This window comes from Terrapene carolina, unplaced genomic scaffold (assembly GCF_002925995.2).
Source record: "Terrapene carolina triunguis isolate 2854851 unplaced genomic scaffold, T_m_triunguis-2.0 Scaffold189, whole genome shotgun sequence".
Taxonomy (NCBI): Eukaryota; Metazoa; Chordata; order Testudines; family Emydidae; genus Terrapene; species Terrapene triunguis.
The window spans coordinates 7,241,171-7,268,857 of record NW_020664540.1 but is presented as its reverse complement, the minus strand read 5'-3'; the positions used below and the strand labels follow the sequence as shown (position 1 = coordinate 7,268,857).

General features: G+C 42.9%; 1 protein-coding gene across 1 annotated transcript in view; it reads right to left on the bottom strand.

Annotated features, from left to right (window-relative positions):
• Positions 1-16,974: 16,974 nt before the first annotated feature.
• KCNH5 (potassium voltage-gated channel subfamily H member 5) overlaps positions 16,975-27,687 on the bottom strand; it is a 222,665-nt gene continuing 211,952 nt past the window's right edge. The window contains exon 11 of the mRNA XM_024194406.2: positions 16,975-17,919. Within this exon, the coding sequence (XP_024050174.1) occupies positions 16,975-17,919 (945 nt within the window). The remainder of the gene's footprint in view (positions 17,920-27,687) is intronic.

Here is a 27,687-nt window from a genome sequence, read left to right as displayed (position 1 = left end):
GAGTGTGGGGGGACACAAGGCCCTGCACCCCCGGCTTCCTGCAATTCACCATGACTCTCAGCCAGCCAGTAAAGCAGAAGGTTTATTTAGACGACAGGAACACAGTCCAGGACAGGTCTTGCAGGCACAGACAACAGGATCCCCCTCAGGTCCATCTTGGGGTCCCCGGGCACCCCAGCCCCCTTGGGAGGTCAGAGCCCCGTCTGCCTCCCAGCCATATCACCAGCCAGCTCCTGAAAACCCTCCCTTCAGCGACCCCTCCCACAGCCTTTGTTCAGTTTCCCGGGCAAAGGTGTCACCTGGCCTCTAACCCCTTCCTGGGTTCTCATGTTACATACTCAGGTATTCTCCATCGGTCAGTCTCCCATCCCCCAATGCAGACCATCCTAGCCACACTCCCCTGTCAGCATTCAAAGACCACAGTAAGAACAGTCCCAGTTCGTCACACCAGTCAATTCAGTTTGCCTTGGAAAATCACTGAACCTTCTGGTCCAAACTTTCAATAAGCCTCTAAAGTGAATGTTTGCAAGTGCATATATTTGCATACGTAAAGTCCCTCATTTGTGCATATGTATCAATCTGCATGGAATTTGAGGGATAAGCACAGGATGCAGGAGGGAAGCGATTGGAGGAGACTCCAGGAAGTCAGTCTGCGTGCATGTGGCTGGAATGCTGACTACAGTTGCAGCATCTCTGTAAACAATTCTCCTAATAACAGTGAGTTTAGTTTTACAAGCTTCAAGTCCATTCATGTTATTACCCAGCACACAGTACATGCTGCACATAAACAGACATTGGTTGATGTGGAGCAGTAAATGCTCATCTCCCTTCTTATCTGCATGTTCATCTACAGGGCACCTGCTCACTGTGCACATGCAAATGTGGGTGCTCGCCGGTTAAGGGGCAGAGTTCAGGAGGCCAGATGAAACTTTATGTTCACTATTGCCCAGCTCTGGTAGCTCTTTCTGAGACACAACTTCCAGTGAGGTCAACGGGAGCGGCATCTACAAGGCACTGCAGGATCTGACTCTGTGTGTGGTGAGCACTTGTTCAATAAATAACTTCATAAATAAGCAGAACTCCCCCACTCACAGCTGCACGACGAAACATAAAATGGTACCATCCACCAGTCACAAATCAGCCCCTACAAATAAAGCTGTTACCACCCCCGGTATTGGTCTCTCTTCAAGTCATCCTGGCAGTGCTCCATCTAAACTGGTTCTTGCAGCTGAGGCACACAGAATTAGAATGGTCATAAAGTCATGCAGGAAAGGCCACTCCCTTAACACTGCTAGTTTCCTAACTGGCAAAAGCCTACTGTAATTACAATACAAGACAAGCAGCAGGGGCAGTTCCTGCCACTGGTTTTCTCAGATGAAAATTATGGCCTGCCTTAACATGACTATTGTCAAGTATTTCAGCTGTCCTCCCTCTGAGTTTAACCCCAGCACATTTTTAGTGCAGCTGAGGATGTTGGACCTAATTGATAACCCTGAGTGCTAAAAATGTACAGTGATTGATATTTTTCAAGGTAAATAGGAAACACTTTCTTTCAGGAGATTCTGGTTTGATAGATGGTAATGCAACTTTGCGTCCTGATAATGTTTGAGGTATAGTGTCAGTCCAGGTAAGAGGCTACAAAGTTTGGAACATGATTCCCATGGCACTACTGCAGTATTTATAAACCTTATCTTTCCTGATTGAGACATGACTGAGTAAAACTGGGGTAGGCAACCTGCAGCACGCGTGCCAAAGGCGGCACGCGAGCTGATTTTCTGTGGCACTCACACCGCCCGGGTCCTGGGCTCTGCATTTTAATTTAATTTTAAATGAAGCTTCTTAAACATTTTAAAAACCTTATTTACTTTACATACAACAATAGTTTAGTTATATATTATAGACTTATAGAAAGAGACCTTCTAAAAATATTAAAATGTATTACTGGCACGCGAAACCTTAAATCAGAGTGAATAAATGAAGACTCGGCACACCGCTTCTGAAAGGTTGCCGACCCCTAGAGTAAAAGACCACAGTGACATATTTGGAGTCGGCGCAGATCCTGCTTTTCCAGAACACAAGGAATGCAGGGACCATGTAAGGATTTGCATGGACTCTCTGGCAAAGAATGAACCTGAAGCAAAGCCCCTGAAAGACAATAGAAAGAATTCTGTAGAGCTCAGTGAGTTTGGGATAAGGCCCACAGTTTGTATAGTTGTTTGAACAGTTAATGTATAGAGTTGGTAGGGAATTTCCGAACTAAAGGTTTTTCCGTGAGAAAATGTCAATTCGTCAAACATGAAACCATTCGTGGGAAAGAGTCAGGTTTGACAAATCACCCAATTAAAAAAATTTTGGATAGCTTTTAATGATTTAAATGTCTCATTTTGATATTTTTGAAACTACGTGTTTTGTTTTCCAGTTCAAAATCAATTTTTGTTTTGAAATCTCAGTTAATTTATAGTAAAAAAAAAATTAAAATGAAAAAGTTGAAATCTAAATGAAACATTTCGAAAATATGAAAACAAAATGTTTTGATTGACCCACTCCATTTTTAAAATGATCTTATTTATGATCAGTTTGCAAAAGTTTTGGGGATTTTGACTTTTTATCCTGATTTGGGACAGGAAAAAAATTTGAAAGCTTTAAAACCGTCCTGGTATGGGAAAGACATTTCCAGCTGAACTCTATTACTTTCAGTTTGTCTGGGGCCAGAAGTGAGCAGCACTCCATGGGGGGCACCGTGCTCTACCGAATCTCTAGTCTAACGATAGTTTTTGTAGTTCACAAAATGCAGTAAAAATGTGCAGGAAATAACTCTGAAAATGTAGCATGTTTTTGCTCATTTGCCACAACAATCAGTGTTTTCTGCTTTGGCCAGACTCAGCTAATATGTAAATAGAAGTGGTTAAAGACCCAACAGAGGTAACTACACAGCCATACAAGTTCAATAAAATGCACTTTTTATTCTGTATCAATGAAAAAATATTCACATTTAAATAAAGATGTGTGAAAAAACCCAAAACCAAAGTTGATCCTCCCTGATGAAGTACAGTTTATTGTGCTGAAACCCATAATCCTTTTGGGTTAGAAACATATGCCTGCTATTGCTTCTAAAGTGACACTCATTTTCCTGTTGTTGAATTTTAGCAAACCAGAAACTTGCTGTAAGTGATCCTATTTTGATCACACATTGTCACTTCATAAATTGACACATTTGTCACAGTTAGTTAAAGCATTCCCACATACTCCCTGCCAGCAGTCATGTGATAGGTCAAGGGTGCATCTGTTATTTCTATAATACGAGTTGACATACAGTTTTCTCTGCAGAAATATAGTCTTTGCCGGACACAATTCAAGATCATTTTGCAGATTTTGGGTATGGTAGCAGAAGTGCATTTTTATTATAGCTGTTTAGTTTGAAATTCTTATTTTCCGCTAGTTTTGTACAAGCTTCCCTCTGTCAAAATACAGGTTTAAATTGCTTTTGTAGAAATAATCCTGAAAGGCAGAGGCATTTAAAATCCCCAAATCCCTAATATATTAACAACAGCAAAAAGATATTTTAGGATGTTAAAAAATATCAACAGTAACATTAGTGCCATTATCTGTGTTTGTATTAGGAAGGTGTACAAAGAGCAGCAACTAGGAATTAAAGAAAATATTCTACAGGCAGAGAAAAAAAAATCGTTTCCCCACGTGTTTCCCACTTTTCTGTTCTTTGAAGCTGATGGCTGAGACTTGCACACTTTTAGCATCAATATTTATGCTATAATTACATTTTTCAGAGCGCTTATGGGAAAAAAATAATTCTGGTACTGCCCAACATCTATATGACAGTTTTACAAGACGGGATTTTAACATCTTGTTGCAATATACACATATTCCAATGCACTGGCATATTGTAATGCCTTGGAATTTTCAAGCAGAACAATGGATTATAGAGCAGCAAAGGAGGATTGGGTTTATTAAGTGCTAGATTCGGCAGAGTGATGGGGTCACAACCCAACAATAAATCAGTAAGCAGCAGGCTTATGGCACACAGCTGACTGCTGCCAGACACCACCTGCTATAGGACCCATGGGAAAAAAATGCATCTTGGATGCAAAGCTGCACGCTCAACCCCCTCAGGTCACAGCTAGGGAGAGAGTAGGTTTCAGCTAGCATTTGTGCTTAGCCCACACTGTTATCTGTCTGGGGTGGAGTAGGGTAGGGTTTTTAATTGGCAAGTGTCAATGTTGTAGTGGATCCAGGCTCAGTTTAGCTTTCCTCTGTCATTATAGGGGAATGGGGCTTTTAGAAAAAACTAGAACAATATTATTTTTAGTATAATTGTAAAGATATATAGATATTAGAGAAATATCCCCCTGCCCCTCAGTCTACTACTTGCATGAAAATGCAACACAGTGAGGTCATAATTACACTGCCCGTCAGCAAGTGAAACGCACATTGCTGCAAATATAAGACCATCCCCACCAAACCAAGCGGATCACGGGTTCCACTGTTGTTTCTCCACGTGACAGTCATCAGGCCACGCACACCCCACAAAGGGAATTTTCTTCTTGGCATTCCAAATATTTACAGTGAAGTGCCTTGTGGAGCCCAACCCTTCATAAGCTTTGCTGCTTTTAAAAGAACGTGGGTGAAATCCTGACTCCACTCAAGTTAATGGCAAAAAACCCTCATTGACTCCGACGGAGCCAGGATTTCATGCCTTGAATCATAGTCGTGGGGCTAGATTCTGCCAAGCGCCATGTAATCCACACCCATTCAGTGCAGCACTCTGTCCCTCTCTAGTGGTGGCTGGGTCACGTACAGAGGCTGATGAGGTTGCTACAGCGCTGGCTGACAGAGCTGGGTCTTTTAGATCATGCAGCCAAGGTAGGGTGACCAGATGTCCTGATTTTATAGGGACAGTCCCGATTTTTGGGTCTTTTTCTTATATAGGCTCCTATTACCCCCCACCCCCGTCCCGATTTTTCACATTTGCTGTTTGGTCACCCTAAGCCAAGAGCCATGTAAAATGAGAATGATGCTGGATGGGGACAATGCTCTGCAAACCTGGAAGTGCTGTAGCAGTGTCAGCAGCTGCCTTGCTTTGGGTTGCGTATCCCTGTGGTGCAGGAGTCCAGGCTGAAATGTAGCTAGTGCCTTCTATCTATGTTATTTACTTGCTTTCTGGCAGAAGTAGTTTTATCCTCCTTGTTATTTTTAAATATGCTTCTTCCTAGGAGATTTTGCATAAAAAAATCTAGAGACTTACCCCTTTAGAAGAGTATTCTAGGCAGCAGTGAATTTTTAACAATTATTTTGGATGGAGATTACTGGCAGGTTAGACACCAAGAATAAGCCAATGGATCAAAGACCTTCCTCATTAAAAAAATATCCTTTCACTGGTGAGTCGAGCTGATTTTATGATAATTTTATTCACTGTCCCAATTGTCAAAAGCAACCTCTAAATTTCTGCCTGCATTTCACACACAGTGTTTTGTGGATGTAATATCTTGGATTTATTCACATTAAAGATGGGGGATGAACTAAAACCCAGGATCCAAGCAGCCCAGGCTTTGAGGAAGTTCTGATCCAGATCACAATACTCTGCCTTGGCTCCATCTGTAAACAACTGCTCTAAAGGCCATGCAAATTAATGTAAAGACTCCTATTGACTTCAGTGGGTTTTGGATCAGACCTATGTTATGTAGGCAAACCAGTTAGTTAGAGGTCTGAGTTGCCTGTACAAAATGTTGTTTACACATGCAAATCCATAGCCAAAAACGTACAAACTCAAAATTACGAGCACAAGTTTAGAGGCTACTTTGTTAGATCACACAGTCAATGGTTGGAATTTATGCAGATTATTATAAAATCTGCAGTAACTATAGTTGCTAGCAACACACAGGTTCTTTCCAGCATACATAGGAAAAGAGATAATTGCCCCATTGCTTACGCCAATGGTACATTATGTACCAAGCCTCCTAGTTGTACAGGATTTCATTTTGAAATCCAAGCAGGGAATCGAGGTAACAGTTTTGTTTTGTTTTTTAAAAAGGAAAATATTCTGGGTTTTGTGCTATGTTTTGTTGTAAATCTATCCTTCAAGAAATGCAAATATTGCACAAGTGCAGTGATGTGCAGCTACTAAGGTAGCTGAGTAAGGTTTTTTCATGCATAACAGAATAAAAAGTTGTGCAAAGTTTAGGAAGCTTGTCAAGGGTCTAATTATCCTATTGATGTGAAGAGAAATTTGGCACATGACCCCTGCCAATGCTAACAGAATTTTGGTACATAAACTCCACATGCAGGCATGGGATTTTTAGACATCCAGCATGCGAGCTTTTACTCTCTGTTGTTTGGTTCAAAATATCCTGAATATTCATATCTCCTGTATCCAGGCACTATATGTCCCCATGTCTGCTCTGTATTCAGATGTACAGCTGGCTGCCTGCATTTGTTTATAATACGGAGACTCATAATTATGCAAAAAATAAGAATTTGTGGCCAAGCAACACTTGACGATATAATTGCAGAAGGTGGTAATTAGTTCTGCAGGGACAACTGAGGACTAATTAGGAAGAGTAGTATGGATGTTTTTTGTTTTTTTTTAAAGAAACCTTTTCTTTAAGAGTCTGGACAAGAAAACAGAAATACAAAATCAGATGAAGCCTCAGATTAATTGGACAGCCCAGGAGTCCTGAGAATAAAATATCTCGTTGCTGGCCATAACTGAACTGCTTGATCTTCAAATAAAAAGCACCCTGTACCTCTCCACTGTCCTGAATTAGATAGTAGTGAGTCATGAATATCTTTGGAGTCCGGTGGCACCTTAAAGACTAACAGAGAAGTGGTTTTTACTCACGAAAGCTTATGCCCTAATAAATCTGTTAGTCTTTAAGGTGCCACCGGACTCCTCATTGTTTTTGTGGATACAGACTAACTTGGCTACCCCTCTGATACTTGAATATCTGTGTTCCTTCTTAAGCAATGACTTCGAAAAGTGGACCCCACCAAATATGCTCTCCTTTCTGGGCATACAAACTAGTAACAGAGAAAGCCGGCATGATGACTCAGAAAATTCAGCTGAAACCAGGCCCCTGAACAGGAGAGAGACTCAGTGCCCTGGCCTAACTGCAATGGAAATATTGACTGGAGCAAAGCCCCAGGGTTTGCCAGAGGAAATGAAGAGGAACTTTTCAAGCAACAGACAGCATGAGTTCAGAGTGAGGGCTCTGGTAAAGTTCACTTAAAGTGCAACTGATGGAAGACAACAAAGGGAATGACTCTGTCTTGTATAGGATAGAATGAGAATAGTGTCTCACTGGAGTCCCAATTAGCATACTAGATAACTAGAGTAACCAAAAATTTAAGTCTGGGTTATTTCTAAAGGCCTGACGATTATTAAGGAGAGTAAGGTTTGCAGGACTTGATCCTGAAATGGGTTATTGAACAAAACCTTCATTAATGCTGGGGATTGACTTGCACTGTTATTCATGACTCAACACTGGGGACTGGAAGCCTTTCGCTCAAACGCTGATTTTGGAAAGCATTCTGTGTGTAATTGTGGGAGGTGCCATAGACACAGGCTCACATAATCCCGTAAGGCTATTTTGATTTGGCAATTCCATGGTCATTTAAACCTACTACAGCAGAGAGTAAACTTTGTATGCATGCCTGTAACATCCATCTAGAGAAGCAAAGAGTCTGATTTCTTTTTTTCAAAAATGTGTGCGCCATGACTGCATGTGCAAAAAAGCACAGGCCACTGAAAAAATTATTTGCACATGCAGTTTGAGTATTTGTGTGGGCAAATGGCCAATTAAATAAGCAGTCTGTTACCACAGCGACGGGTACAATATAAAAACCCAGAGGCTATAGAGCAGGACCTATATTTAATTGACCACACAACTCTCCAATAGCCAGGGACAGCTTCAGTCATCATGCACACCAGGAATCTGTATATTTGAAAATCCCACTCAAATGACCTGGACCTTTGTCAGTTGCCCTTTCCTGTGGGTGGTGGTGGGTATAAATGAAACTGTCACTTTCAGAACATACATGTAATAAGTTTATATGTTTACTGTAAGTGTTTGATGCCTTTCCTTGAAGTCTGGTGTCAAGTCCAGGCTCTAGCCAATGCCTACTAGAAGGCTTAATTTATTTATATACAGTAGTTTTAGAAGATGCCAACCTCCTCTGGTGTCTGGTTGATTGATATGTATCAGCTCCGAAATGCACTTCACTCCGGCAATAGGCATCAGATACCTCAGTGCAGTATATAAACTGCAAGCAGACAGCTAAGCATTCAAAATGCTCTGTGTGGCACACTCACTTAAGAAACTGCCAACCCCATCTACTGCCTATTCATGATATTTTTCACATATACTTATCCATATGCTGTGATGAAATGTAATTAGGTTTAAATTATGAGTAGCTTAAGTACAGTCATCCTGCAGTCCTTAGGCAGAGCTCCCAGTGAAGCCAATGTGTGTTTTGTCTCAGAACAGCCGAGTTTGAGAGACACCCAACTTGCTCCATCACCACTCAGAGTAGCCTTTTTGTGAAAATCCATCCTCTGGCTACAGGATTCTGGCAGAAGACTGCAATAATTTTAAGTTTTGGGGGGTGGGGGAGAATTTCAAACATGCCTCGGTGAAATAGGAGTTTACGTCCCATGTTTGAAAGTGACATGCATGTAGGAGCATAAATCTCATCAAACGTTAGTGGCAGTTAGGCTCCTATGTCACTTGGGTGCATTTGAAAATTTTACTTTAGAGTTTTTAAATGTTTGATCTAAATATAAGCCATCTGTGACGCTCCTCCATTCTCCAGTGCTGCAGTTTACTTTAAAAGGGTGGAACAGATTAACAGTGGGATGTCTGTCAGTCTTGACAATATCTATTTAAAACACTGGACATATAAATCATCCCCCCCTCCCCAAAAATAATTACAGTGTAAAGCACGTCTGCGCAAAAATACTGCACATTAAAAACATCTTCTTTACAAAAGTAACAAACTGGTGCTGTATAAAAAGACAACTTATTTCATCATTCTTTACATTTCAGATTTTGGACTCTCTATATAAAGCTTCTGAACAAGATGGTAAGAAAAATATGTTGCTAATAACAGGAAAACACCCAACAATTTCGTAATCCAGTTTGGGAATTACACTTGAGTAATGATCTGACAAGAGTGTGTTTGCAGGTGTAGATGGCTTACGAGTATTGGAATTAGGTTTGGGTATTATTTATTGTCTTGACTCAGGGTCACAGGGCTCAGGCTGTGGGGCTATAAAATTGCAGTGTAGACGCTCAGGCTTGGGATAAGAGACTTTCCCTCTTGCAGGATCTCAGCGGCCAGGGTCCATCCTGAATGTCTACACTTGTAATTTTGTAGACTCAGCTCAAGCCCTGGGACCGTGAGTCAGCTGACCCGGGCTAGCTGCAGCCACACCGCAGGTTTTTATTGCAGTGTAGACATACCTTACGAGGTCACATAACTCCCTGGAAAAAAGTTGAAAAGGGCCTAGAATTTTAAAGAAAACTGTGAGTAGGGAGTAGGCCACCAGAATACCATGCCACAGATGTAAGGTCAAATTTTCAAAACCGATCCATAAGTGACTTAGGAGCCTATGGCTTTGTCTAACAGACCAATATGGTACCGTTTTAACTATCCTCCGGTAGGTAAAGCAGTACAACCCCCTTGTAGGGACACAGTTATACCAGTATCAATGTGCTTCTGTATAGGAAGGGGAATAAGCGATACCAGTGTACTCCATTATCCCAGTCCAACTGCGTCTACGCTAACACTTGCAGTAACAAATCACACCCATCTGCGACATAGATATACTGGTGCAAAAACCATGTGTGGATGAGGCCTAGATCCCATTTCCAAACATGATTTAGGCCCAGTCGCCCAGATCTGCCAATGCATTTAGGCACCGAAAACCCACAGATTTAAATGGGAGTTAGGCGCCTAAATGCCTTTGAGGATCTGTGCCTGAGGCACTTAGTAGCCTACGGATACATTTAAACAGAAACAATAACCCGCAGCGGCATGTCTCAGAGTCAGGGTCTACAGTTTTGCACTCAGGTGCTTAAAATAGCTGGGCATGGGCTGGAGCTCAGGCTCTGAAACCCACCCCCCTCCTCAGGCTTCGGAGCCCGAGCTCCAGCTCCAGTCTGAACGTCAACATGGCTATTTCTAGTGCTGTAGCGTGAGCCCTGTGAACCTGTAGATCCGGCCCCTCAGACTCGCTGCTCCGGAGGGTGCGGGGAAGAGGGGTGGCCGTGTAGACATAGCCTAAGTCTCTAACCCCTCATTAGGTTGTATCAGAAGGTCCACCAATAATTGGCAGATATGTTTACCACATACTCACCGAGCCCTTGCTGAACAGTTATATCGTCTGAGTATGCAATCTAGCCTGCAATATACTGTCCCACTGCAGTACACAAGACCATTGATCTTTATTGCTGAACATTCACCACGGCTAGTGATTTGATTCGCCGTGCTTTAGGGGTCTCCGAGCTGTTGTGTGTTTTGTCTTTGCATCTGTTCTATCAACAAAATATTCTTTGATTAAAAGAGCTCACTAGTTTTTCTTCTAGAACTAATGCGGACTGTTTCATCTATTATTAAATGCCCTACGATAGTCCGCTGGATGACTTGTGCTTGATTGTGAAACATTCTGATCCGCATGGAAGATTAAAACAATCTGGAAATTAGAGATCTCATTTGATACTTGCATCAAAAAATAAATGTCAAAACTACCTAGAACAAAGTTATCTGCATGCATGTGATTTAGTTGGGGTTGGTCCTGCTTTGAGCAGGGGGTTGGACTAGATGACCTCCTGAGGTCCCTTCCAACCCTGATATTCTATGATTCTATGTGGAAATCCAGGCCCCTAATCCTCCCATTGGGTGAGCTTCTGCAGAGATGCAGGTAAAAGGCCAGGGCCAGTCGGTCAGAATTACATAGACAAATGCTCTGCTCCCTGCCCTGAACTCCCAGAGAGTAATGATTTCGGGATAGTTTCAGAAAAGACAAGAAAAATACAATCTACCTCTTTCCAATCCTCAAAGGTACAGAGCACTCTCTGCTCACACTGAAGTGAATGGGAGATGGGGAGCTCATTACCTTGCAGATTTGGGTCTTTATATGAGCAGCCCTGCACCCCCATGTCTCAAACACTCTATTAAAAGTATCCTGGCATCCGGATTGTGACGCGCTATAGAAGGGGCTCATAGCGGAGTATTTATTTATTCAAGAGATTAAGTGTGGTTCTGCACTGAAAATCAATTGTAAAATGGCCTGGTCGGCATTACTGAGCCCATTTTTTTGCTTTAAACAGTTTTCATATGGAAAATGCGGTTTCAACAAAGGACATTTTTGTGTGTGAAATCCTATCTATTTTGACAACATTTCGCTTAGGAAAAAAATTGGAAAAACCATTTTTAAAATGTTGAAAGATCCCCCTTTTCAGCACTTTTTGAATAGAAAGTTTCAATTTTTCATTTCAAATGACTTTATCCAAACAAGACATTTCAATTTTAATTTTTGAAAATTTGCCAAACATTTCACATTTTTGGCTTTTTATCCCAATTCCTTTGTTCAAAATCTCCAAAATTTTTCAGGGGACAGAAAATCTATTTTCCAACCAGCTTTAATTGTAAGGCTCCATATTTATGGTGATTTGATGATTTCAAGTTCAACTATGCTCGGTTTACAAACAATGAAATGTTTTTTTCCAACTGCCATCTCTGCAAACTCAGTCTGGGATCCAAAAATTAATCTGTATTCATTCAGCCTCATGCATTTTCACCAGAGTAAAGACTTTTGTAGGCCAAAATCAGCCTACAGTTCAGACTTGTTGCTTTCAATAAAGTTGGAACTGAGGGACGAATTTGGATCTACAATCGGAATTTTGCTCCAACACGCTCATTCAGGAGATGATCCTTTCTCATTGATGCCAATGGGAGGTTTGCCATTGACTTCAATGAGAATAGGATCCAACTCTTATAGATGTGCTGGCTTTGCTGTGCTAACAGGAAGAAAACATAGTAAAAGCTTATTTTTGCCACACAAGTAAATCAGTTATACCCTAATCCCCAGCCCTCCGTAAAGAAAGAAAACTTTTACAAATCAGAAATTAGAACAGTCAGGCAATGTTTAGCTACTTAGGCTTTCATGGTTTAATTACTCAGAGAGTTTTTGAGCTTGATGTAATTCTACAGTTTTGCTCAAATTATGTCTATAATATTATGCAAAAATATTATTTAAGGTGTTTTATTTGTGTTGGAAAGTGTTTGATTTTATATACCCTTTTTCCCCCTCACTAGTGTCTTGTCCAGAAAATAAAATCCACGTACGTGTTTGAAAAGCGCTTTGAACACATAAAGCGCTACATAAGTGCTAAGAATTATCGCTATTATTATTATGCAGCAGGAGCATTTGTACTTTTACACATATCTCAGAAATAATCTTAACGCATGCAACTGAATGCTCCCTATATGTCTACTAGAGTGCTGATTCAGGCATCAGAGAATTTTTTGTTTGTTTAATTATTGCACTTATTAAAGTAGGTTTCACTTTTAGTCATGTTTGACTTGGATCATGAGATCACTGTATTGCTCTGCTGGGAAAATTAGAGTGATATTTACAGGGTTCACCAAACTCATGCTTCCTTAATGAAAAGAGTATACACCATTCAACATCACCGTCAGCCACATCATGCAAACAAAGGAACAAGGGGACTGGAAAACCAGATAAATTATCCTGATAAATGATTCATGCTACTTCATGAAACAACATGTAATGCATTGTTCATTTATAGTCAACAATGTATGGGCCAAATTTTCCAAATGGTAACCACAAAGGTTGCACCTGCAAAATGTGCCTGCAAACACACCTTTGTGCTGCCAATGAGGACTGGAGTATCCAATTTGCATGCCCCAGTTACTGTAGGAACAGCCATTGCACTTCCGTTGAAAAGTTGGCTCTGTATATATTGCCTCATACAGATATGAATTGATTCCGTAGATCTTTGTGATGATCTAGGAATACCATCGGGGTGCTGGAACAATTTGTATTGTGGGGGTGCTAAGAACCACTGCACGAAACTGTAAACCCTCTATATGATGGAAACCACTTCAAGCCAGGGGACATGGCAGCACCCCCCGCACCCTTATTTCCAGCACCTATGAATATCAGAGTAAGAGCAGCACAGGCACAAGAATTGACACCGAACCTGGAAAAACCTTGTATGTTCCATGAACTTACTAGTTTATAGTGTGCATAGCTTTTAGCCAGTATGCATTTTTAACCAGTCTAGTTGTACCTGAACTGTAATCGATACAGTTATCTCAAATTTTTTCAAGGTCAGATTCGTTTAGTTACATGTTCTCTCATTGAAAAGCCGCATGAAGTTACAGCTAATTTAAGAGTGTAAAAAACATCCTCTTACATGCCATGCAGTTCTGGTTAACGTTAGTTACAGAGAAAGAACTAAATCCCCCACAAAGGCAAAGAAATTCACAGTTAAGGCTAAAGCTTCCTAACATATCCTGTTATATCCTGCAGAATAACACAGAGGCATATTCCCCTCCTGTTTCATTCATGTAACTTCCTGTTAATATGAAACCGGAGTTATGTGCACATGGGTCAAAGTCCTGTCCTCTGTACAGTCTGAGTAATTAGGCTATTCACTGGGAGGCTCGGGGGCAAGATCCTCCTTTCCGGGCAAATAGCCTCTACACTCAATGAGGGTGCCCTACCCCTCCGTGGAAGTGGCCGGTGATGGGCATAGTCACAGCTCACCTGGATCTACCCCCGGTGCATTCCTCTCCCAACCTCCACCTCTGTGCTGAAGTGCAGGGAGTTGTGCACCACAACGTGCAGGGGGCCTGGCTCCCAGAATTACCATTCAGGCCTGCGAAGCAAAACCACATTGGTTCCACTGCAAAGGAGGAGAGGGGAGATGCGGAGACTATAACACCTGGCAAGTTTGCTACTATCAACCACATTCCTGTAACATGTGCAACAGCTAGGCACATTGGAGAGGGACCCAGGAAAATTAATTGCTGTGTATCAGCTTTAACCAGAGATTAAAGTCACACACTTAAATCTGTAAAGCTTGGCACTTAAGATGTACCCACAAAACACATGCTGTATATGTAGCCCCCACACCTCTGTGGACACATAAGGGCGTAAATCCCTAAGTCTGGCCTCCCTTTCTCCAAGTGCAACTTGTATCCACAAAATGAACTGTGGTTGCCCCATGTATCTCTAGCTACCTGATTTGTACCTGCAGTAGAATAGCAGATGCAAAAATGCAGCCACAAAAAGGAAGTATGTAACTGAGCAAAGTGAGTGGGACGCTTAGGCACCAGGCTTTGAAAATAATTGTCCACAATTGTTGTTGAAGTGGAATCTCCCCCTCCCGCATCCACACACTTTTTGGATTTCCCGAAGGAGGGGGCATAAGGGGAAAAAAGAAAAGAAAGAAAATTGTGTCCTAAAAGCCTATGAGAATTGACACAACAGCCGCAATGACGTCTTTGGCTTTGTTATGGTCTTTTGTGGAATTACGTATTTCAATTTGCTGTGAAGAGGCATGTTCAACCTGGGATGAAAGTTTGTAACTTCCGCTGCTGTAAATGATTCCGTTTGCACAGGGGAACTGTTTTGGGTTTTGGTTTATTTTAGTTACCGGATGAAAAGCAATGGCTCTGATAGCCTAATTGGTAAGGATGCATACTAATTATGAAAACTGATCGGTTTTACCTGACTGATTGTAAAAGCTTTTTGTGCAAATTTGTATTTGCTATAGGCACTTTTTAGAAAGTGGGATTATGACACAGGAGGCCATAAAAGCGCATTACTGAACTCCTCCATTGGAGTCATTATGGTCCATTGTGTCAGTCTAGGTCAGCAACCATGCATGTTCTAAAACCCCTATGGGCACTTTGGTTGAAAAAAGCACCTGCACAAGCAGTATTTGCCCTGATCCGCAGCTGGTGTAAATTGGTGTGGCTCTATTAAAGTCAATGGACCTGTGCCAATTTCGGACCGCCGTGGATCAGGCCTAAGCAGATTTTAAAGTCTCGCTAGTGTGGGAGATGCATCTTTTTAAAATCCTGTAGCAAGCTGAGTAAAGTTCACCCATGGTGGACAGTGCCGGTGTAAGCACCCTTCATAATGTCACGCACTGGCAATGCATGAATGTGATGCTGTAAGCTAAGCAATCGCACACACTGCATGTGGGCTCTCAGTGGGTTGCTCACCAGCCAGCGTGGAGGGCGCTGATGGGCTCTGGTAAGGGGTCGTAGGAGCGAATGACCCCCATTCACTGTACAACTGGCTGTGCAGGGGCTGCAGTCCTGCACCTTCAGCCTGATCCAAAGTCCACCGAAGTCAAGGTTAAGAATCTCATTGAGTTCAATAGCATTTGTATCAGGCACCCAGTCTCCAGATGGGGTTGGATTTCATCTCCCCAGCTTTCCCACACTTCTTCCTCCCACAGCCCTATTACCCGGGCTCGATGTGCATGAAGTGAATGTCACCCTTAGTGAATACACAGCCTGATCTACCCCCATCCCCCACTGGCAAGTTTAGAGTTACAAACATCCTTTAAAAAGGGGGGGGGAGTAATGCAACCATTTAATGTCAGGCTTTGGACACCACTTGCTACAACCTCCCAATGAGTTGAGCCTAGATTTCCCTCTCCCTCACTGAGACCTTTCATGTGATGTCTCAGCCAAGAGCCATTTTTGGGGAGCTGCCATCAACCCTGGAAAAAATGGAGTTTCTAACAAAGACATTGAGGTTGTGTCGACACTACAATTAGACACCCGTGGCTGAGCCGGGCTAGCTGACTCTGGCTCGTGAGGCTCAGGCTAAGGGGCTGTTTAACTGCAGTGTAGATGTCTGGGATCTGACTGGCGCCTGGGCTTTAGGACCCTGTGAGGTGGGAGGTCTCAGAGCTCAGGCTGCAGCCCAAACCTAAAGCTCTACACTGCAATTAAACAGCCCCTTAGCCTGCACCCTGTGAGCCCGAGTCAGCTGGCATGGGCCAGCCGCAGGTGTCTAATTGCAGCGTACACATACCCTGACAGACTCAGACGCTATAGCTAAGTGTTGCTACAAAAATCGACATACGGTTATTCTAACCGTTTGGTATCAAGTGTGTTGTTAAAAGGAGGCTTTCAAGTAATAGTTTCTGTCCTCCCACATGCAAAAAGAAATACAGGATATGTGTGTGAGATGTTTTGTTTTGCTATTTTGTACATAATCATTCATTATTATTGTTTCTTATGTATAATGTTAAGAGGAGGAGGCCAGTTGAGATAAAATCCAGTGCATGCAGAACACCCCCACTGATAATTTCCAACATTTCAGACCATCGCCTACTGTCCCTTTAAATTCAGCTGACTCCTCCACTTCCTTTATGGGAAACATGAATCTACCACTAGATATACATTATAACACAATGGAACAATACCAGGAAGTGATTCTAATAGAAGACTGAGCATGTCTTCGGCCTCATGTTAATCTACCGTTTAAACTCAGCAGAGAGGACAGTGAGGAAAGAAACGCTCAGTTCACCCAGCCTGAGATCAAAACTGTCATGGCAATATTGGCAGGTTGGACCCTGATTCTTTAAATAGTAACATTGCCTTTGTTAAACAAAAGTAATCCTTTTATTACATAATAGAGATTATAAATAAATGTAAAGTGTGCATGCAGTCAACTGCATATTATACAAGCAATATCTATGTTAATAATTGTTTTCTTTGGCAGGCCAGAATCCAGCTGGACATGCAATATTTACATATCAAAATCCTTGTTGTGTTCAAGTCATATTGGATGCAAGTGAAAATATATATGTATATATATTTACTGTACACACACACACATATATATGTATACAGGCATATATACACGATTGCATATATACTGTATACATATATACACATAGGTATATGTTAAAAGTGGATTTCATCTTTTTCTGATTCAGGTGATGCAGGCCTTGAAACACTAAAAATATCTTGACAAGGTATTTGGGGGGGCAACTGGGGTGATAAATGGGACTTGGGGGAAGAGGTCTGGGACACATTCTTTTCAGACAATATTTTTAAAATCTCTGCCACCTGTTTCTCAAGGGCAGTCATCCTGCTGCTTAGCAACTGGATATCCTCTTTGAGTTCGTGTTTGACTTCCTGTAGTGTGGTTTGTAAGGCCTGCTCAGGAATGGGGTAAAAGGGGTGTTTTGCATCAGCTTGGATAGGGCTGTGTTCTAGGGGGCTGCGAGTCTCACCAGCTTTATCCAAACGAAGGTCACTTTTTGTTATTCCACTGTCACAAGAGTCTGTTTTCCTCAATGGATTTTTAGTTACACTGTTCTCGGAGTCATTGCACTTGGGGTCGTCGGACAATAGCCCCATTGACTCCGCCTTTGTGACATTATTCCAGTCTTCCTTTTTCTCCTCTGGGGCTCCCATATTGTTCTTAAGTCGAAGCCACCCTTTCCCATTCCCATTTTTCATCCTGATGGGACTGTTAACTTTGAGACATTTTTCAGGGTTGCCATTTGGCTTAAGCTCCATTGCGTCCCTGTTGTTCTGCTTGATTGTCTCACTGGTTTTCACGTAAGCCAGGGATGTTTGAATGGGTGTGATCTGAGACACAGTGACCACACTTGTGCCAGTGATGGAGGCCCCGTTCTGCATGGTACGGCTCTCCACTTGAAGCTGGTTCCTCTCTGGGTCGATGTGTGTTGTGCCTTGATTCCGCATCTCCTTCTGCTGCTTGAACTTCTGAAAGAGCTTTCTCACGGGATGGTCCACAGGGATGCTCAGGGTCACTTCATTCTTCTGGCGCAGACGCTCCTCTTCTTCCTTCTTGACATCGCTGATTTTTCGGAAAATAATCTGTGAGGGATAAACCCAAAACACGGTGAGAAGACAATGGATTTTGAACACCAAACTATGGCTAATGTTATTCGAAGATGTAGAAACAGCATGGTCCTGATCAGAAAAGTCCATGCCCTGAAGAGCTTCCAGTCTAATTTAAGACAAGTGGGTGTAACAAAATAAACAAGCAAACCAATAAGGGAAGAAGCATGAGATAATGAGGGTAACAGAAACAGGAACATAGGGTCACACAGATTGCAATGTCCTCAGTTTGGATGTGTCAAGTAATTCAAAAGTGAGGGGTTTTTTTAAGACTAATGTAATGCAGTTTATTACAATATCATACCTAGTGCTTAATTTGTAATGATAGAGGTGCCCGGGCTCAAGCAATTAAGTGCCAGAGCTCAAGCAATTTTTTTACTTTCATAACGGAGGTGGCAAACCCAGAGGTGCCGGAGCGCAGCCATGGCAACCCCTGGCAAAAATGAAGCATTATCAGGCCACAAGCTTCTCTGGCAGAATGAGCCCGAGCTCAAGCTCAGGAATTGGTTTGGAACTAAACCATACAATGATCTGATTAACTGGTCTTTGTTTGGTGTCTTAGGAGAAAACAGGATTTCTGTAAACAGAGCTAAACAGAAGATGCATAAGAACTAGAATGTGGATAGACTGGTAGTGGGGAATCGCAGGAGAAAGTGGGAGGCAAATGAAGGTGGCCTAAGCTAAGAAAGAATCCACGATGTCATCAGTGAGGTCAGCAGAATTGTTGTGAATCAGTAGCAAGAAAACAGGACACTCAAGGAACAGACCTAGTCACAGAAAGAGTCAGAGACACAAAATGGGGCACATCTAAAGCAGATTTAGCCACAGAGTGGCAGAACGGGAGTGAAGGATGGGATGGATGAAATTTATTGCATTTGCTTATGGAAGGTGATTGAAAGGCATGTGCCCCCAAAGGCGCTGAACCGAACAAGCCAGGGTAACGTTACAAACCAGCCTGCTAAACAAAACACTCCACAGGGTGACATTGATCAGAGCCCAAAGCTTTTTGTTAAAATGCCTCAGTCCCATTTTGCTAGTTTGGATTTCTTTCTTTTTTGGAATGAGTGATTGCAAGGCAGGACAGGAAAACTCCCTTGTCCCATAGCCTGTGGTGTGAATGATTAGTGGGGCCCACGCTTCGATCAAATGGCTCCACATGTCCACTTTAAAACAGATTTTGGGTGAACAATTGATTCCACTTTTTTCACGAAGTAAAACTCAGTCTTTTATGGTTATGATTATTTGTAGTTAGTATCATGGACCAGGACCCTAGTGTGCTGGGTGCTGTACAAACACAGAACTAGAAGACAGTCCATGCTCCCAAAGAGCTTGCAATCTAAGCATAAGACGAGACAGATGGATACAGACAGAGAGAGGGGAATACAAGAAAACAGTGAGACAAGGTGGCCTGATAGGGAGTGATCACAGCACCGCCAGCGGCCGTAATAATAAATCATAGTAATACGTGGCCGTAATTAAATATTTTAAAATATATACTTCCAAGATCTGCCTGTATATGCAAACACATATTTCTTTTCAAGCCTCATGTAAAATGAACCCATCTTAAGATGTAAGGCCAACTGCATTGGCTTGAATGGAGTTACAGTAGGGAGGAATTTAGCTCACTGAGATAATCTGAAAGCAACATGGACATCAAAGCTCCCACGGCTTCCTCACAGAAACCTTTCAAATACAGTAAATATATTCTTGTGGGCCGCTAGAAGATGCAGCTGCTTATAATAATGTAGAAAATTAACATGTTTATTATAAGCCCAGTTTAAAAGGCATGGACTCATGGAAGACGCTTTCATTTGACCTAGATGCAATACATTCATATCTTCATTTAGAAGCTGCCCTTGATTAGCCCCTGCCCTCTTGCAGTAGTCACACCTCTATCATGCAAGCCACAGGGGAGAGAAAATACATTTAATAGAAGCTGCCTTTGATTAAAGAGGGAATTAATTACACTTAATTGAAGCCCCAGTCTCTAAATGAAGATACAGAGGGTTTGTTATTTTTTCCAAGGGAGATCTACTTAGGCAGAGCACGTGCACATTTTTCTGACCACAGAACACTGAACGTGGACAGCTGGTGTACCAAGGCCAGTGGCTGACTGGTAAGGTACTCAAATGGATGGCTCAGAAAGAGGTCAAAGGTTTCCTTCCCCATCCCTGCTAGACTGTAACAGTTATGCCACTGCTTTGTGTATGGGCAGGTGCCAGGAGGACGACTGTGGAGACGATGTCTTGTGCAGACACAGTCCCTCTCTGGGCTTGTAGGAGGGTTTTAGAATAAAAAGGGTTAAGGTTACTTTAGCTTGGGTAAGAAAATATATCTGCTTATTCACTTGTGTACAAATGTAGGCAGCTAAGCAAGTGTAATAAGTCCTTGCCAAAAACATAGGTTCAAAATTTTTTAAAAATGTAACAGCTAGCAAGACAGGTCTGGAGAGGATGCTAAGCTTAAAATATGGCTGATAAAAAAAAGAAGGGCTTCTAATTATCAAAACTGGTTTTAATAGAGAAAGGAAAGTTGTGTTGTGGTGTAATAAACTTATAGTAACCTTAACTGGCCAGTCTTATTTTCAAACGTGGGCCTATGTGAGGCGATAAAATACCAGGTGTAGCCATCCATACATTTAAAATGATCTAAAAGGAAGAGGACTAACAGCCATATCTTGTTTTAGCCAAGGCCAAGAAAAGGCCAAGAAAAGCGGCAACTCTGAACCGTCCAAAACCTGACTTTCACCTAAGATAATAATGATCAATATAACATCACTTGTTTATTATACTGTATAAGAGAGTCAGGCTTGCTAAAGATACCGGTAGTTATTACATCCTACCTGATCATACTGGAGCCAGCCAGGATAAGGTGGGCTAGCCCTGCTGTGTGGTTTGTGCAAGGGCAAGATGAAATCACAACCCCATTTTTCCATCCTGCCCCTCTCTGATCCTTTTTAGCATCTTGCTCTGCAGTAGCGAGCAATCCCCAAGTTCCCAAGGACTCCTACTGCAGGAGCCCTGGCTCAGCTACACAAGGAAGGGCTCGCCCATCCCTGGCAAAGGAAAGAGTTTTTTGGGCTCACTCTCCATGCAGTGCATTACAGGGTGCCGCTTCTACTGGGTATTACTGCACAGGGACAACCTGGAGTCATAGGAACGAACTGTTAGAACTTCCCCCACGCAGCCTGCAAAGGTCGATTAGTGACAAGAATGAATCAGAGGAAAGTGACATCTTTCTCTTCATCACCCATTACTAACAACACAAACAATATTGACCATGGTCCTGTTTTTAACGGAGATTGATTTCTCTTCCTCCCCCCCAGGACCAAACACTCACAATTCACCCAACACTAAACACACCCTGTTCTCATTCTACTCGGATTTTTTAATTCTCCTTTTCATCTCCCATCCCAAGTACAAAAGGGTCCTGGCCAGTGGTTAACTTTAAACACAGAACAGAATTCAACATGACTGTTACATTCAACACCCAAAAGACCAACTACCTGCTGATTTAACAGAGTCCGTACCTTACCCTCCCCGAGTGGACCCTTCGAAGCTCCAGAAAATTAATGCTCTTCTCTACTTAATATACAGAAGGCATCTTGCAAGAATAGCTTATCCACATGGATATTAGATATGGGCAACACTAAGACACGTGGGTTTGGGTTCTGTCTTTCTAGGTGACCTTCACCACAGTCTCTGAACCCCTGGTTAGTACAATGTTTGGTGAACCAAAGTCATTCGTGCTTCAGAGATGAGCTGTTTCAGCCTGGTAAGGTATGACATGTGACATATGAGTGACAAAGCAATTCACGGTCCATAGACCCACCTTCTCCCAGTCCCTTTCAGGGATCTAGAACGCACACCAGCACCAGCTGGGAACAAGGCTTCACTCATCAAGATTCTGGCCAGCTCTGGGGGAGAAATAAGGGGAGCTCCTTGCCCTCTCTATGGTCAGTGTAAGTGAGACAGAACTAGGATACAATAGCATACTCCTGACATATGCAATGTGTGTGTGTAGATGTCATGGACCCCCAGAGCAGAATAGCTTATCCCGGCTATGATTAGACTGTGTGCGAGCATGCAACATGCATTTAGTAAAGAATAACATTCCTGACTCGTGCAGACTGTGTGTTATATGTATCTAGAAGAGAAGAGCGCGTTTCTGGCAAGCCTGGTGTTTGTGGGATGTGTGTCTAAAATATTGCAGCATGGTTCTGATGTATGCAGTGCATGTGAATGCAAGGAATATGCATCTAGAACCAAATAGCATGTTTCAGCTCTCTTTTGTTTGTACCTATTTATACCTTGGGAATGTAAGTTCTTTGAAGCAGGGACTGTTCAGCACAGTTCATCTCTCGGCCCAGACCATGTACATTTTGGGAACTATATATTGTTATTTCTAGGCAATGTGTTTAATAGGGCTAGGCCTTGAATACAGAACTGCAGGTCATATCCTCAGCAGATGTAAACTGGCATAGCTGCATAGACTTCAATGGAGTTATGATGGTTTATATCACCTGAGGACCTAGCTTAGCACATTTCTGACACACGCAGTGTAGGTGGGAGGAAAGACTGATATCATCAGAGTTATCGCATGTGCAGGGTGCACAGTGTAGGTGTCAAGCTAATTTGCACCTTCTTGACGTAGTGATCCCCCCAAATATTTAGGCTCTTTCATTCTAGTCATAGCAAGATGAGCATTGGCATGAACTTTTTCTTATTTCTCCATTTCAGGGTGGCGTTGTCTATCCAAGCTACGGTGGCTACTGTCTCTGGGATCACTGTTATCCTTCATTGCAAGGATGTGGTACATGACCGGTAATTAAAATTAATATAAATCAAAGCCCGTCTGCAATTTTGCAAAGGATATACAAGAATCACCTAAAGGGGTCACTACATTGTCGGTCAGGCAGCATGTCAAAGAAGGTGTATGTGTGTCCGTGTGATTGGGGTGGGGGTGTGTGAGAGTGAGAAAGAGAGAGAAAGAAAAGGTTGTAGCTAGGAAAAAATGTCCCGTGTTCTCCTCCCCCCACACTTGAAATCAGCTGTGAGGAAATGCTCCAGTAATGCCATCCTTTGAAAAACACTGGCTTTTAGAATGCTTGCAGATACTGTGTTAGACTATTATTTTTTAAATAGAGATTGAGTTAAGTGAATCTCTCCCATCACCAATGCATTTTAGATTTTAAATTTGTTCAGTTAGTCAAAAGAAAAAATAAAGGCAGTATCACTTTTCAAACAGATACTTGGCATGCTTACTGAAATTCCTACTTCCTAAAAAGAGGAAGCTACTGAGAATACTGGAAAGAGATATGTTAAAAGCATATTTATAGAGTGGTTTTTACCCCAAAGGATCCTAAATTGCTTTACAAATATTAAACTGATATATGAACTATGCTACATAGAGAAATCACTTCACCCACTGCTGAAATGTAGCCAGCTCTGGGGTGAAATGTAGCATCTGTATAAACAGTTCACAACAGAATAACAATGTAAGCTAGGAAACTAAATATAGTATAGCTACGTGGAAGAGCAGGGAGAATTATAGGTAAGGAAAATAAAATTATCTAAGCTGCGATTTGGCCAGGATGCCAGATTTAATTCTTTGAGAAGTGCCACAAGATTTATAATGACTACACCTGATCAAGACTTTGAGTTTACATTTAATTCAAAACAGCCCTGCCAACTGGGCATTCATTCAGTATTAACTCAGAGGAAAGAATGCAATCTACTAAATCATCCACAGTATTTCCTGCAACAAGCAGGCATTATTTGAGGTCTCCCATTCAACTATCACACTGGTCCAACCCAGCTTATTGTGTGAAATCTGATGAGATCATGGCACAAAGTGATATGCCTGTAGGTCATAGCTTTTCAGTATAAGAAAAGCTGCCGTATCGATAGGCCACAGTTAAAATCTTCTGTGGCTGCACACATACAGGCAAAGTCTTGTTTAACATCATTCCTCTTGCACTGAGCTATATGTTTTTCAACCTGTCACCCTTTAAAACATAATGGCCCCGAGGGAAAATTATGGATCTAGATTTTCACCAAGTATTTAACAGAGGTCCATGCCAGAGTTTAGTGCAGGGGTGGGCAAACCACAGCCTGGGGGCCGTATCCGGCCCTCCAGATGTTTTAATCTGGCCCTCAAGCTCCTGCTGGAAAGCAGGGTCCAGGGCTTGTCCCGCCCCGGTGCTCCAGCTGGGGAGTGGAATCGGGGGCATCCCCTGCTCTGCGCGGCTCCCAGAAGCAGTAGCATGCCCCCTCTCCGGCTCCTATGCATAGGGGCAGCCAAGGGGCTCTGCAAGTTGCCCCTGCCCCTGCAGCTCCCATTGGCTGGGAACCACGGCCAATGGGAGCTGCAGGGGTGGCGCCTGCAGACAGGGCAGCGTGCAGAGCCACCTGGCTGTGCCTCCATGTAGAAGCTGGAGGGGGGACATGCCGCTGCTTCTGGGAGCTGCTTGAGGTAAGCACCACTCAGAGCCTGCACTCCTGACCCCTTTTTGCACCCCAACCCCCTGCCCAGCCCTGATCCCTCTCCTGCCCTCCAAACCCCTCAGTCCCAGCCCGGAGCACTCTCCTGCACCCCCAACCCTCATCCCCAGCCCCACTCCAGAGCCTGCACCCCAACTCCCTGCCCCAGCCAGGAGCCCCTCCTGCACCCTGAACTCCTCATATCTGGCCCCACCCCAGAGCCCGTACCCTCAGCCGGAGCCCTTACCGACTCCCGCACCCCAACACCCAATTTCATGAGCATTCATGGCCCGCCATACAATTTCCATACCCAGATGTGGCCCTTGGGCCAAAAAGTTTGCCCACCCCCGGTTTAGTGGCTACAGTCCACTAAGAAAAGGGGCAACACAGCCAGGAAGTTGGTTACAAGGGGATAACTCAAGACCACAGTGATTAGAAATTCAATACACACAGGCAAAGAATTATTATGTATACTGGCACTGTAGCCCTTCTTAGAAGTCTCGACCAGGACTGGGGCTTATTGTGCCAAATGCTGAAGGAACACAGAGTAACTGTGGGCTGTAATACCTGGATCTAATTTTGCTTGTTGGGGTTAGTGTGAGGTTGCTGGGTGGCGCTGGTGGCCTGAGATATACAGGTAGTCCAATTTGATGAGCTGATGCTCCCTTCTGGGTTTAGACTCTATGACTCTCAGTTGTCAAACCCACTAAGGGGCGGGGCAGATTTTTCGTCTTTGGTAAGTTCAACCCCGTTTTTCTACTTGCCGTGAGCCTTTGTAAAGTGACTAAACCCTAGCAAGATTCAAAGAAGCTCAATTCAAGAAGGAAGAATACTGAGCTCACACCATTTGAAAGACAGACCCATGGGAGATTTAGAAATCAAGAAATTACTTAGAAGTCCGGAAGTATCCAGTTACTGTACATAAGGAGCCATATTTTCTTAAAGCAAAGCACACACCTACACTCACCTCTATGCAAGAAAAATCCTGCCTTTGCGCATGAAAAGGTGGATGCATGTGCACACACACCTCTACTAAAACTTGGTCCTGAAATGTACCTGTTGGCAGAACCCTGAGTCTCATTGGAGGCAGTTGATAAGGCACTGGATGGGGAGTCAGGAGACCTGGGTCCTATTCCCAGCTTTGCCACTGAACTATCGCGTGACCTTGGGCAAACCATTTCACCCTCTCATTCCCATCCTATCTTTGCCCCTCTTGCTTATGTAGATGGCAAGCGCGTCAGGGTAGAAACTGTCTATCCCTCTGTAAGTGAAGACAGTGCCTAGCACAATGGGGCTGCTAGATGTTCCTGTTATAGAAATATTAAAAAATCAGAATAATACATAGACCACGAGAGCTGAAATTTCCTTGGAAAATGGTGACATGCTTATTTTAAACACTTAAACCGGGAGAGCTAGTTCTTCTTCCCCCAACACCTTCTAAGAGAGGTTACACACAGACATTTCCAAAGGCAAGCACTGGAAACAGAAGCAGACCCCCAGAGGAACTTAGTTGGAAGAAACTAAATTAATCTCTATGTACAGCGCTTCTCCCGAGGTAAGGAAACATACTCCTTGTTCATAGCAAGTGCTAAACCTCTTAATGTGATGGGAATTCAGTGTCAGAATTCATTTCCTTTATGCAAGGGACTGTGACCATGTGCTCAGTGACACAAAGCTGTGTTGTGAGACGGGGCTGCTGCTTTCCTTCCCTTTGATGTATTTATTTTTGAAGGGTTATTTGGGGGTTGCATGGGGGGAGAGGTTGGCTATTGCGCTAGTGAAGGTTAAGTAAAGGTTAACTGACTGTCAGCCCTCAAAACTGAAGAGTTTTGTTTATCTACAAGGCAGGAACGGTACAGATAGCAGTAACCTGAGATTCTCCACGCTTATCTAAACCCTGATCTGTCTTCCATCCTCTCGTGTAATGAAAGGTAATTCAGTCTGAATGTTAATCCAACCCAATACTGGGCCAATTCCAAACAGAGACTCTACCAGCTGTGACCAACACTGAGCAATAGTTACATTTGATACAGAGCCATTCCCAGCAGGTAGAGTGCAGTGTAACCAAATCTAAAGACAAACCTTGAAGTCTGAGGCAGGAATGAAGGATGAGAAAACTAGTCCAAGCCTGGGACATGCATGGACTCTCCCTTTTCCATCCATTCTCCAGACATTCTGCCCTACCTATGAACTGGTAGCCTTGTCCACCACTTTGCAATGTAACCCTTGTCCTTCCCCTTGTTTGAACATGCCTTGCAAATAGCTATTCCCTCCATCCTCGTAGGTTTGAGTACCACCACTATCAAAAGTATTTTCAAAGGCCAGTGAGTGGAAGGATGGATTACAATAAGCTTTAAAAAAGACATATTTCATGCCAGGTGATAACTTCCTATTGCTAGGATGTCGTATTGTTGTTCTTATGGAATATAATACATGGTTGCACCTAGTCAAATGAAATGTGTGGAAATACATGTGTGAGATATGGCACTCATTTTTCATGGTAACAAGTACAGTAGCAAAATAGACAGACATTCTCATAGATTCTGAGCCAGAAGGGACTACTGTAATCTAGTCTGGCTACCTGTATTACATAGGCCAGATGACTTCCCTGAATTGATTCCTGTTAGAACTAGAACATCTCTTTTAGGAAAACTTCCAATCTTGATTTAAAAATTGCCAGTGAGGGAGAATCTACCACAACCCCTTAATACATTGTTGTGATGATTAATTACCCTCACTGTTAATCATTTGCACCTGCTAAACCCAGGGGTGTGAGTTCAATCCTTGCGGGGACCATTTGGGGCAAAAATCTGTCTGGGGATTGGTCCTGCTTTGAGCAGGGGGTTGGACTAGATGACCTCCTGAGGTCCCTTCCAACCCTGATATTCTATGATTCTAATTTCAGTCTGAATTTGTCTTCCTTCAACTTCCAGCCATTGAATCTTGGCTGGATGGATGGATCAAGATTTTCAGAAGTGCCTTCGTTTTTGGGTGACCAGCCTGAAACACCTTAAGGGGACTGATATTTCAAATGCATTGAGCACCCAGCTGTGAAAGTCAGATGCCACCTAAAATGGAATTTGTCTGGTGAGCCAGGCTCAGTGATCTTGTTCACAATACATTCCAGCACCTCCTTAACTCTAGTCTCGGGGAAAGCTTGAGTCAATGCCAGCTGCTCACACTTTTTACTTGTTCACTGCAACACTCATGGGCTTCCCAATGAAGAGGGATCACACATAGCCATGAAATGGCTGGCTCAAGC